Source organism: Ambystoma mexicanum, chromosome 2q, assembly GCF_040938575.1.
Source record: "Ambystoma mexicanum isolate Mex_15411 chromosome 2q, UKY_AmexF1_1, whole genome shotgun sequence".
Classification (NCBI taxonomy): domain Eukaryota; kingdom Metazoa; phylum Chordata; class Amphibia; order Caudata; family Ambystomatidae; genus Ambystoma; species Ambystoma mexicanum.
The window spans coordinates 421,723,397-421,737,438 of NC_090924.1; the positions used below are offsets into that span (position 1 = coordinate 421,723,397).

At 42.9% G+C, this 14,042-nt stretch overlaps 1 protein-coding gene across 1 annotated transcript in view; it reads left to right on the top strand.

Moving 5' to 3' along the window:
• LOC138569463 (anterior gradient protein 2 homolog) overlaps nt 1-14,042 on the top strand; it is a 57,691-nt gene that overhangs the window by 20,697 nt on the left and 22,952 nt on the right. Inside the window, exon 5 of the mRNA XM_069647444.1 lies at nt 6,297-6,370. Coding sequence (XP_069503545.1) covers nt 6,297-6,370 — 74 coding nt within the window. The remainder of the gene's footprint in view (nt 1-6,296; nt 6,371-14,042) is intronic.

A 14,042-nucleotide genomic window follows, 5' to 3' on the forward strand; every position in this document is an offset into this window, starting at 1 on the left:
TCAAGCGAAGCCTGGAGGCAATCACAATCTCTCGTGGGTACATTAGAACCTGTATCCAGCCTTCCGGTTTGATAATACCTATATCCGCCTCCGAATTTAGCTTTGAGACTGGCCAGTTCTGGGGTAGCAAAGGCCGTCATGGCATTATATAGGATGGAGATGACTCTGGCGGGGATGTGCTCTATGAGGAGGTTGCGCTCCTGGGGTGTGAATTCGGACGCATCAGTAAGTGTTGGCAGGTGTTTCCGCAGGGCATGGGCTAATTGCATATAATGGTAATGTTCAGTCTCCAGAAGCCCAAATTTCTGTTGCAGTGTTTCGAATGGGGCTATAGCACCGTCTGTAAGGATGTTGCCCACCTTATGTTGTATGTGGTTGATACCGATCGGGCAGGTTTGCCATATGGGCAGCCTTTGGATTGTGGAGTGCAACATTTGACAGCATGGTTGTTGGTAGAAGATGGATAGGGTCTGAGTCTGTTGTAAGGATACACAGTTTTAAGAGTTGGTTGAATCAGCAGAGGTTCCATGAATCAAATTGTTTTCCCACAGATCTTAATGCCAAGAATTTTGAAAATTGCTTGTCGTAATTTAGCCCAAGTTTCTGGTGCTTAGTTTTTAGTCTATTGCTATTATTTCTCATTTCTTTCCAAGTGGTTGGTTCAAAAGCGAAGTCTTTAGATCTTTCCTGAAAGTCAGGTGGTTCATTTTCAGGCAGAGAGGTTTGGGTAGGGTGTTCCTTAGTTTCGTGGCCAGAACTGAACGAGAGGATCCTACATGCTGTTTCCTGTTGCAGTAGTGAGCTGGTACTAGTGCAGCACTACTGGGCCTATGTATTCTGGAAAGAGTGCAGCGTTGAAACTAATTTCTGGAGGAGGAAGGGTCTCTGCCATTGCATGAGTGATGGTCGATGCACAAGATTTTGAAATTAACCTTTTTTGATGGGTAGCAAGCATAGACTATGTGATGCTGGCGTGATATGTTCAAATCGCTACATTCTGAGTAGTACTCTTGCCGCTGCATTTCAAACTCTTTTGGAATGTCCTCATATGGTAACCTGGGAGTCCAAGATAGAGGCTGTTTGCATAGTGTTGTTGGGATAATATTAGAGAAATTATGGCCAGGGCCCTGTGGGTGAATGTTAAGTAATGTAAAATGTGGAGTAGCACGCACAGCTGGGAGAAACACCTTCTGATGATGGCTTTCACCTGTGGATCAAGAGTGAGGGTGTTATCCATTGTTGTTTCAAGATTCCTTACTTTGGTTGATGGATTTGAGCAAGGGCCCATCTCATCAGGCCAAGGGATTATGGTGTGGCTAGAACCTGTAGGATTACATAGCATCAGTGTGTGTCATCCACATAGTTGTAGCAGCAGATTCCAGATTTACTGACAATATCTAATACGGGTGACATGTAGATTTTGAAAAGTAGAGGTGAGAGTGTGGATCCTTGTGGTACTTCTGGTACAGTTTATTTGATAAGAGTATGTTTAGGGAGAACCATTTGGTGATTCTTTTCTGAAAAATGTGAATGTATATTTGGGGAAATAGTGTCAAGGGTCACTGATATCCTGATATGAGTTTCACTAAGCAACTCTTCTGATGTTTCATTCTGGTATCAAATCGCTAACTGGGGTTTGGAGGCTTGATGTATTTAAAGGAGCATGTCCAGTTTAATTCCTTTCCATGACCTAATTTATGTTGGGGGGCTTTGACCGACTATTGTGGTGGTGATGTTAGGGTGAACATGCTGAAGGCGATGGAGGGTTGGTATCTCCAAGATAAGAGAATTCAGGAGGATCCAGTGGTGAAGTTCTTATTGCAGAAGGCACCATCCAATGTGTTTACAGATGTATGAGTTTGTTCTTTGACTAGCGGCTCGAGGTGCAAAGCACCACTATTAGCAGAGACTGATTTTGTAGCTATGTTGATTTACTTTTCCAGCATTAGATTTAAGTCTCTCACAATGGTGAGGTGTTGGCAGTTTACCGTAAGGCCAACAACTGCATCCAGGTTATTGGGGGACTTTGATCAACTATTGTGGTGGTGGTGCTAGGGTGAAGATGCTGAAGGCGATGGAGGGATGGCATCTCCAACATACGAGAACTTGGGAGGATTCAGTGGTGAAGTTCTTGTTGCAGACAACACCATCCAAGGTGTTTAGAGATGTGTGAGTTTGTTCTTTAAGTAGCTGCTCGAGGTGCAAGGCACCATTATTATCCGAGACTGATTTTGTAGCTATGTAGTCTTCCTTTTCCGGCAATAGATTTAAGTCTCCCACAATGGTGAGGTGTTGGCAGTCTACCGAAAGGTCAACAACTGCACCCAGGTTATCTGTAAACCAAGGGAGGAGGTGGAGAAGAGTGGGGGAAGGGATTTGCAGCATGGGATATTGTCAGAGATTGGGATATTAACACTTCAATAAAGCATTTATGTACACATGCAATTCCTCTTCCTCATCTCTTTCTCATTCTGTAGGTGCGTTTAATCTTGTATCTTGTGGTGACTGCTTTGTGTTTTACTACTACAGAGTCCTTAGTGATCCAGGTCTCTGAGGTAGATAGTAGGTCTATGTTGTCAGTCAGCCAGTCAGACAAATAGCTTTATTCAACACGTCATATAGCGTATATCATCTATCTATATTTATAAAAGTGAACATTTGTGGGTTTGTGGCTGGGTTTGTGGCTTGACGAAGCGCTGTTCCTTATTCAATTACACACCGTTTAACCAATCTGCACCAAATTTTGCATAGTTACCTGTTAGGACCCTCCGGACAATACTGGCTACATGGCATTTGGACACCCAACCCAGTTCCCCGGATTTCAGCAAAGGCAAAATTGGTTTGTGGGTTTGTGGCTTGGTAAATCCTTGTTCCTTAGACAATTCCACACAGTTTTTTACAATCAGCACCAATGTTGCATAGTTTCCTGTTAGGACCAACCATAAATTACTAGCTACATGACATTTAGACACCCCAGCCCTTTACCTGGATTTCAGCAAAACTCTAAATTTGTTGGTGGGTTTGTGGCAATTCTACGCTGTTTCACCAATCTGCACCACATTTCGCATAGTTACTTGTGTGGACCCTATTTAATAGCTATCCTGTGTGCTTCAACCTGGTATAACAATTTGATAAACCTGGTAAACATAATTTGATGTACGAGCTCTCCTTTCTATTATACCATGGGCAAACTGATTTTAGACCTACATATGAAACATCCATTAAATTGAACTAATGGTGTCTAAGGTAAAGGTCATTGTGAACTTCTTGAACCATCTTCTTGTTAAAGTCAGTTATTGTGACTGCAACTCTTAATTAATACACTTAAAAGATTCCTATCAATTGATGGTAACAAGGTTGGTGAAATCTAATATTGTATTTTATTTCTCATTACAAATGCAGGCTAGGTGGTCTTTGTGGATTCACACCAATTCCCATCAATTTTCCTTACAGAACACAGGTTGACCGTTGTGTGTCTCCTTTGATTTACCACAACTATTTGGGTCACCTCGTGTTCAAGCTAGTTTAAAAATTAAAGAAATATAGAAAGCACATTTCATTATAATATTTAAACACAGAAGTGTAGAATTAGTTTTCCAAATAAACATTAACAGTTATTATACGTGTCTCAAATTGCAGATGTGTAACAATCATACTTTACATCTTGCTTATTGTATGTGTTCTGAGCAAACAGATCATTTTAATATTTATTCTTCTCTTCATTCAAGCAATTTGAGATTCCAAATGCTTCCAAATTAGATTTTTGTCCGCACTTTTAATATTTAATAAAATCACAAAATGCTTTCATCACCCTCCTCTGCCTATATCCTGCTCCCTTTTTGTCCCAAAGCCATGTGTGTGTATCGACAACTGCCATCCAATTTTTACTATCTTTGCATCCATTTGAAATTGAGGCCCAAGGGCAAAAAGCGCTTTATAAGAGATTTAAATACACAAATAAATAAATGCTTACTTGTCATCCTCTATCAGATCTTATCTTTGCCCCTAGAAATGTAATGAGGAGCAAGGCCACAGTGTCAGGGCCAAAGTTGCAGGCACACATGGACACAGAGTCTAAAATGAAAGAAAGTCAAGATCGCTCTTCATTCATTACCTTTGGGCATTGTTATTAATCCTACAAGCACCTTTCATTAGCACCATGGGCTGGGAACCAACCAATCAGGTTGCTGAAACTGCTAATCTCAGTACATTCCGAGGTAGCTTGCTGCCTGCTTCCCCCACTCCGCACCGCCATGTTGCCTCCTACCATCCCTTCCTTTAAGTTTTCTTTTACCCCCTACTTACCTTTTATTTTGGCGGCGTCAGGAAGCTGCCACCCCTGCTGCGGCCGCCGCACTCCCTCCAGGCCACTTCAGAAATGGAAGAGGGGCTCCGTAAGGAGCCCTGCCGTCCATCTTCATGGAAGCCATCTTAGTACAATATTTTGTTGGAATGAATGGTATGTAGTGCAGCGTCTTATTCATTTAAATAAAAGATGCTGCTCTCAGCTCCCTGGGTTACCAAAGTGGCAACCCAGGGTGCTAATAGCATTAATATCCTCTCCAGCATGCCCAACCAGGCGTTATCGGCCCGGGCACCCTTGTTATACGCCCTCGCTTCACTCAGGCCTTTAACACGGGCCGGAGCTGATAACACCCGATCCAGCCCGCCGGATCCGAAGTTAATGATTTATTGTTCTTTGGCATGTCTCTCCTTGGTCACATTACTTTAAGGTGCAGCATTATTTTCTATTAGGTTATTTGAGTATTAAGTCTCTGATACCAGAGCCATCATGGCTTACCCAGAGACTACTGTTGTGTATCTCTTCATGGCCCCTGGTGGAAACATGTCTTCTTCGTATCATTTATTCATGGTCAACAGACCAAAATACTAACTGTGATACCATGTTCCAGACTTCGTTAGATGTATTTGTGTCTACTTATAGCCAAATTTGCTCATGTTTGCTTTCGTAGCAATTATTAATATGTCACATGTATGCCATTTGAAAAGATCGCTCCAAAGCTTTTTGTGTTTCATGTCTCTGGGTGGCTGCACCTCCTCCACCCCCCCACCAACACAAGGAAACATTCAAGAGCAGGAGCTGCAGACAAAGCTGAAAAAGGTTGCGCGCTGGATCTAAGACTCACCCTTCCGATAACTGTGGCATTTAATAAGATGCTTTAGGAGCAGATAAATGATCAAGTGATTTCGATAACATACAATTTTGAACACTAGATGCTGATACGAATGTGCAGTAACAAAGACCCAGCTGTTACTGCTATTTAAACATTGCAACAGCGGCCGGGGGCAGAGCACTCAGCAGAGTTTGCTCTATAAGTACTGGTACTCATCAACTCACTAGAATCAGTTGGCGTGTTGTACGAATCAAGAATGAATGTTGTCCAAATAAAAAAGAAAACCTCAATACTTGTATATCTTTGTGTTGCATGGTTGCCTTGTGTCCACATGTTGCTTGTGATAATGCGAATTAAAGAGGGACCACCACTTTTCCCGTAGAGACATAGCGTGGCAGTGTCACATTAAAAGACCCCTGGTTTTCATCACATGCTGACCTCTACTATAAAAGAGGCTTGATGGAGCAATACGCATTGAGTCTAGATCTCCAGGGACTCCTTTCCTGCATATCTAGCGCACAATGCAATTTCTCTAGAATCAATGAGGTTCACAGCATCTCACCATCTGCCAAGTGGAACTTTGCCAAGCATTGGCCTCAGTGTAACTCTTGTTGGCACACATGAAACAAAGAGCGCATAAGCACCAATTACACTGGCAAGGGGGTAGTGGGATTCGTAATTCAGTGGTACAGTTAAAAGACAAGGGGCCTCATTACGACCCTGGCGGAAGACCATGGTGCTATTAGCACCATGGTCCATGCCGGTAAGTTACCGACTCTGCCATGGAGAAAGGGGGAATTACCACCCCATTCCAAGGTTGGTGGGACGGTAATTCCCCCTTCCTCCATGGTCCTTCCCCATTCCCATTTTCGCCCCATAGGGCTCTATGGGAATGGGGAGGGCGCTAAGTACGGTGCCGCAAATTGCGGCACCGTAATTAGCACCAAGGTCCCTTTGCAGGTCCCTACTTTAACGGCTGGTCTACACCAGCCGTTAAGGTCGGGTCCCGCAAAGGGACCTCGTAATTAGGCGCTAATAGGTTAACGGCGCCGCAGCCTTTTACAGTGCCGTTAACCCATTAGCGCCTGGGTTGTAATGAGGCCCAAGATGTCCGTCTCTGCCGTGATGCCACTGACAGGCCACATGTTCTCTTTTTTCTAGCCCTGAAGAAGGTGTTTGTTGAAAGCGAGGAAGCCCAGAAACTGGCAGAAGAGTTTGTCCTCATCAATCTAACCGTGAGTACAAGTCCATTGATACTCCTCAGAAGTGGGTCGGAGGTAGAAGGACAACAACCCGTATTCAATTTTTTTCAATTACAATGCTTAATAACAGTCTGCGACGACTGGAGACTCTGACTCGGCAGTCTAATGGCAGGTGACTTGCATTTTGCTGTCATTAGAAAGGCAAGTCAATCAGCTGTGAGCATTCCTATATAATATGTAAAAATAAATGTGAGCAGTTTATGGGTAAATTATGATGGCTGTGCAATACAGAAATCCCAACTGAGCTGATGTGATTTGAAAAGGTAATACATAAGCTTTGATAAATTAGCTGGTCACGTAGTGAATATTGTAAAAAACCCAAATCACGGGTACAGGGAACCAATATCTTTAAAAAGGCGCCAGAAAAGGCAAGGCATGCAATTCAAGAATGTCATGCAAAAACCTAAACCACATCAGATTGTGGTATTTATTCTTACAGAATAGCAACATCAATTTAGCAGAGGACTTGAATTGATGGAATCCGGCTGGCACTGGTTCAAGGCAAGTGATGAACCTCTTGATTGCATGGAAACAAAATGGCAGAGGAAGAGGAATGCCCACGAAGAGGACTTTCATGTTACAGTAGGCATGATGTGTCATGAAGAAAGGCTTTGGAACTCTTTGGCAATGAGTGGATGGTGCTAGGGTAGACTTTGGCTCCCCAGATGGTTTGAACTATAACTCCCATCAGCTCCAGCCAGTGTAGTCAATGGTAAGGGATCATAGAATGTGTAGTTCAGAATATCTGGCGACCGTCAGGTTGCAGACCCTTGCCCTAGGTGGGGACCTGTGATTCCTGCAAGAAACCGAGCACCACAAAAGTGGAAGCACACCTTGTGGTTTACATTGTCAGAATTTAAGTTCCTATAGATAAATAAATCTCATGCATGATTTCAGACTATAGAAAAGTAATTTCCACCACAATGATAATGAGGGCTTCACTGATTCCTGTTTGATGTTGCCATTTATTAAGGCTAAACACAGAATAATTTTGAAAAATGTCGACATTTCTGGACTGATGAGCATGTCTCCGAACCAGAACATGTGGAGTAGGGATAATGCTGCTCACCTGGAAATACAATTAGTAAACATGGTACAGCCGTCTTGCAAATAACGTGTTAGACCAAATGGCGTCCTTTGCATTATTGTCCACATACATTGTACAACACGGTGTAGAAAGCCAGGACGCCAACACAGGTGAGGCAAATGTTTTGCATGAGATGAGAGGCGTACTAGGTGACCATCACGAAGTCACTCTTACAGAAATGTTGCACTAGTCTGCCCGATTCCACAGTCAAACCAATCTCATGGTCCAACTAGAGCTGTATGACTCTTAAGATGTCAGGATCACTCTCTCAGGTGGTGATAATGATCTCATTATGCCTAAAAAGATGTTCCCTGTCATAAAAGGTCATTTGAACGTGTGAATCCATGAAGCGCACATTCAAATGCCCTCTTCTACCCCCATTTCTGCACATTGTAAAGTGCATCTTGTATCCAAAGATAGGATGTGCTTTAAAATGCACAGAAAATAAAGACATCCCCCCTCTGTTTGCAACAGTTGTAAGGGGGTGCACATTGCATTACAGGGTCAGACCTGACCGTGTCAAGCATTGTTTTAATGGGAGCATCAGCTATATGAACTTCTGCTCTCCCACTTGCATTTTCATCCCTCATCCCTCAAGCAGCGATAGAAATGCTTTTTTGTTTTGATTTGTAGGGCCTGCCACTGTGAAATGTGCTGGGTGCTATGACCCTCCCTGTCATACATCAATGTTGTGAGCGAACTCACTATACTAATGTATGCACGAGGGCTGGCAAGTGCATCTTTTGTACTGCTGCCCAGCTCCCAAGAAATGTGCAGGTCACCTTTGTGGATAAGGTGATCTGTGCATTTCTACAATAAATGCAAATGAAAAAATCGCATTTTCTGTGCAATCTTCATTTATGTTCATTTTTAAGAACCGACCCCTATGTATAGGCGGTAAACCAGTGTGCCACCTTTCAGTATCCATACCAAATACTAGATGTTGTTCGTTTCAGAGAAAACATCTTATATTTCTTGGAAGGAAGGACGCAATAATATTCTGTGGCTGCAACTGAGTCAGCAATGTGTCAGCTTTCTGTGCCTACTGAGAAGTGACCATTTTGAGTGACAACATGTCCAGAGCACCTAAAAGTGTCAGGGGAGAAGGAGGCATACAGACGATGTTTGTTCAAGTTCAAGTTCAAGTTTATTTATACATATAGCAAAACAAATGCTTTGTATAACAATTAACAATTCATCACCACCTATAAACACAAGTTAAAAACCAACACATGTCAGCGTAAGATCAGTACAATCTGTTTATAAAAAGCAGTCATAAAATATATCAAATTTAAGTCATCACCACGCAAGAATTGGAGCCATAGGTCTTCAATTTCACTAGGATCATAATGATTATTGTAGGACTTCATATGTTTGTATCGTACAGCATACAGACTTTCACATATAATCAATAAGTGATGTAGTGTCGACACATACGCTTCGTGCACGGTAGTCCCATTTGGGCTCCTTGAGTGTCGAGCGCCACTGATCTATTAAATTTGAGTATGAGATATACTCGGACAGTTTGCAGACTTGGATACGGATTGATATAACCTGGTGTACATTTTCTGGTTATACGCTCTTGACAGTAAAATCCGCTATGCAATTTAGTGGCAAGATTGATTAACTGTTGTTCATAACAGATTTCTTTCAGTACTCTTTTCAATATTGATTTTATGCTCAGGATGCTAAATTTGCTTTGTATGGGCAATACCCCAATCCTGTTGGAATGCAATTTTTTCAATTTGCCCATAATTCCAAATGAAGCAGACCCATCCAAACTCATTATGGCAGCAACATAAGGTACAATTATGGTATCAACATTTAGACGGTTTAGCTTTTCATAATTTAACACACAGTGACTGATGAAGACATGTGATATCCCTAGAAGGTCAAATTCTAGGTAGATATACTCCACACTGATGGTGGCTGGTAAACGGAATAATGTGCGTAGTAAACTAGCTTCAATCTGTTCCATCAGCTTGATGATATTGTGTCCCCAAATAATTATTGCATACAATAATATGGCTCGAATTTTAGCTCTATATATGGTTAATGCTGCAGATACAGAATAACCACAATTTCTGCCAATAAAAATATCCAGGGCATTAGTCGCAATAGTGCAACGACTTTGAAGAGATGTCCAATGTGCATTCCATTTCAAACGGTCATCCACAATAACGCCCAAATACTTATAGGATTTTACTTGATCGACCCTTTTGTTATTCAATTGCCACACATATTTTTTTGGCTTTCTTTTTTTGGTGAATGCCATCACTTTGCTCTTATCGATATTAATATGTAAGCCATTATCAGAGCAATATTTTCCAAGGGCGTCTAACATATGCTGAAGTCCAGCGGGAGTATAATCTAACAAAATAAGATCATCTGCATAAACTAGCCAGTCGACAATTACCTCAGAGATCTTTACTGGGTTGGCCTTACCTAGGCGAAACGCGAATTGCATATCTGCCAGATATAAATTGAAGAGCACTGCAGCAACCATGCACCCCTGTTTTACTCCACTAGTTGTTGGCATGGTTGCTGATAGTTTGCCTTCAGCATTTAAGCGTATCTGTACTGTTGTATTAGTATGCAGCATCATAAGCATTCGGAGAAGACCCAGAGGGATTCCCCAGCTGTGCAACTTCTGCCACAAACGGTTTCTCTGCACCGTATCAAACGCTGCAGAGAAATCGATGTATGCACACTACACATTAAGATTACGTCTTTGCCATGCATGCTCGACCGCGGTGGATAATAACAGTAGGCCATGCATTGTGCCCGACCCTTTTCGAAATCCGATCTGGTTGGGAGGAAGTATTTTTTTTTCTGATATCCATACATTAAGTTCCTGTAAAAGGACTCGAGCAAAGATGTTAGATGATGTATCCAGCATGGCTAGCATGCGATAATTATTGGGGGAGTCCCAGGCACCCTTTTTATGAACCGTTAGCAGGTGGCTAGATTGCCAAGAATGGGGGTTCAATCCGGTTGCACCAATCTGTGTGAACAAAAGATGTAGGGCAGTTGCCCAAAGTTCGGGTTGTTTTTTTATTAGGAAATTATACACACCACCTGGCCCTGCCGCTCTCGAATTTTTAACTTTATGGTAATCGCAGTTATGTCTAATATGGATGCCTGGCAAACCCAATGCTCAGATGGAGTTTGTAGTATATTGTCATCGGTGACAGGACGACCCAAAGTGCTACTTAGATGACCACACCATTGTTCTTGTGTTATGCAGTTAATGGTAAGAGGGCAGGGATGTGAGTGTTGGAGTAATTCCCATATACTAGTGGTATCACCATTGCTGGCTTTTTTGGCAATTTGTTTCCATAGTTTAACGCTGCACTCCAACTTATGGTGTGACAACCATTTCCTATAGTTTCTTCTAGCCATTTTAATTAATGATTGAACAACCAATGGGGATGTGCAAGAAGCATGCTCAGCTAATATCATATGTATGTCTTTACGCAGCTTTCTTTTAGCCTCGCTTATGGCGGTGTCAAATCCCTCTCGGCGAGTTGTAAAATTGGTATATTCTACACTACTAATATATGACCGTCTTTGAACAACCTTTTCGCTTATTTTCAGCATCATGTCTGAAAAATTCGACAGCCTAGCTTCCGCTTCATTCACACCACCAGAACCAATTTGTATGAAATTTGATAACAATTCCGACGCAGCGATATCTGCGTGGATAATGTTACGTTCATGCCATCTGATTCGATTCCCACCCTCATTTAGGGACAATTGGCCATTTCCGTCATATTCTACGGCTGTTTTTGACTGCCGTGGCATCTTTAATAGCCAACACAACGGAACATGATCACTTTCATGTCTAGTGACTGTGCACATGTCCATTATGAAGGGTATGCCTTTCCGGTTTGATAGTGCATAATCAATTGTGGAGGCCGATCGACCCTCAATTCTAGTAAAGGCCATATTGTGATCGTCGGGTGTCAATCCATTCAATTTCACTATCACTATCCTGTGTGCTGCTAACATGGAGTGCCACATAGTCCCCTGCTTATTGGATTTCCCCGTGGATGGTTCCACCGAGGCAAGTTCGGAGATACATGTTTGCTTATCTCTGGGGTAGAAGGGTGTGCATAGTTAGAGATTGTATCTACTGATGAGCTGGGAGTAACAAGTGGAGAAGTGCAAGTTGTGGCAACTTCTTGGTCTCTTTCACTTCCATCCAAGTCAGGTGATATTGATTAAATATCTATCCGACGCGAGAGGTGCTGTGTGCCAGATCTACTGGACCTAATGGTGAACAAGGCTGTCAATTGAGTCCTCAATCAGGTCTGAAGGACACCTTGCACCATCTGGTTCTTTTGTGTCAAGGTCTCACTGAATTAAGAACCAAATGGTTGGGTAAATTTATCATAGAATTTCTGTCGCTTCCTGCTGAAGAGTGGTGGAGAATTCTGTTACAAGGGGAGAGACTGTCAGTGACAATTGCTTTGATATCATTTTTAAAGGAATGTAATTGAAAAACTCTCAATTTAATTGATTACATGAGAAACATTTGGACATTATTGTATGGAGTTAGGAGGACCTATTTCTTGAAGATTGGATAATTGTGTAAATGATAACAGGTTTTTCTCAAAACCACATGTCAATGCAAATAAATAAATAAATAAATAATGATGAAGATGATGACTAAAATGAAAATGAAGAAGGAGATCCATCTCAGTGAGGGGCCCGGATGTAAAGGAGGATAATGGCAATGGGAGGGATTCAGTTATACAGTTAGAATGGACAAACAAAGCTACTCTGCCATTTTTTTAACAGGGATTTTCAAAAACAGACGGTCAGATTTTAAAGTGCACAATATGTGGCAGCCAAAAAACGAACTCCACTACCCCCAGTAGCTGCTTCCCAGCCACAACAGCACAGAAGGACATGCATCATTTCTCTAGCAGAAAAGACCAAAGGTTTGCCATGCTACAAGAGAAAGATGGTTAGCAGCTCACCCCCTGCAGGCTGCACAATACAACTGTGTGTAGCGAAACATTTGGGACAAAGTTGGGTACTACATTTTTGATATGATACAAAACCATGCACAAAACTGCAATGAATGCAGGAGACCTCCACTGCAGCCCTCTCATCATCAGTAGCAAGATACCAACTCCTAGGGCCTCATTACGAGGTTAGGCAGTAGCCATGGTGCTTTTAGCACCATGGCTACCCCCTTACTGCATTCCGGGTCCAGGTTGGCGGAATAGGGACTTACCGAGTCATTCCAACCTTGGAGGACCAGGTAAATCCCCATTCCGAGAACCATTCCCCATTCCCATTCGAGCCCCCATAGGGCTCAATGGGAATGGGAATGGAGCTAATAACGGGCCCGCTAATAGCAGGCCCGTTATTAGCTCCCTGGTCCCTTAGCGGCTCCTGCTAAGGGCGCCTGCTAAAACCAGGCGCCCATTGAGGGACCCGCTAAGGGACCTCCGAATATGGAGGTAAGGGATTACCGGCACTGGCACCCTTACCGGTGCGGTAATCCCTTACCTCCAACCTCGTAATGAAGCCCCTAGTCTGTACTTTCACCCCAGAAATGGTGCTGCTATTGAGCTATTGCTCTGGGGACTTACTATAGTGGAGCCGGCTGACTAGCTATAGATGACATGAATGCTTGTGCTACTACCATTATGTTTGTGAGTCCTGTTCCCTCTGTTTTACAACCAAAGTAATGCTTAGCGATTAATGTTCACACAGTAGTATCGCAGGACAATGTTTCCAGTTCTCCTTGTGAAACAAAAGGTACAACAATGTGAATGTTTGGCCTACTGATTTCCATGTTTGACGTGAGACGCCAGAGGACAGGCACACGTAATTCATTGGATTTCTGACATCTGAAGATGTGATGGCCTTGTCCCAGCAATTTAACCTTGTAGAGAACAACCAACAGTTGGACCCTTCATTTCGTTTTGGTATGGATTAGCCCCTTTAATGACAATCGACTCCTTAATTCCTTTCTCAACATGTTCACTACCCTTTCATATCTGCGGACAGGGCTCTAACTAAGTGGTGTATGCAACTCATTGTGACCCTCTCATACATTTGGAGAGTCACTCCTACAATAATTGGGGAACTCCCTTCCATCTATCCAGGCTGTCATTCTACCTGCCATTGTTCTGTCCTCTCGCCCGCTGTCCATCAGTCAGTCACTTACAAGAGGGTAACGTGGTGTCAGAGCATGTCCCCTTTCATGGCATCTTCCAATGCCATTCTTTGGAGCTTCCTCTGACTGATGGCCGTCTGGCAATCCTGGCAGTATGAGCCAGCATGATGCATCATTTGCTCCTTTTGTGCCTGGCCAAATTCAGTACTGCCAGAAAAGTTCTGCAATATTGGTGTTGGTACCTAGGAGTGGAAACAGTGCCCTGTTTTCAGATGGTTTCGATGGCAGAGCATGCAGGGTGGACATATAATTTTGGGTAGCTGAGAGGGGGTGAAGTATGAGGGCTGCTTGTGCCGGCATGTCTGGGACCAGAGACAGGCCGCTGTGTCGACACTGCCATCCCTCCATTGGATTGCGCTTTG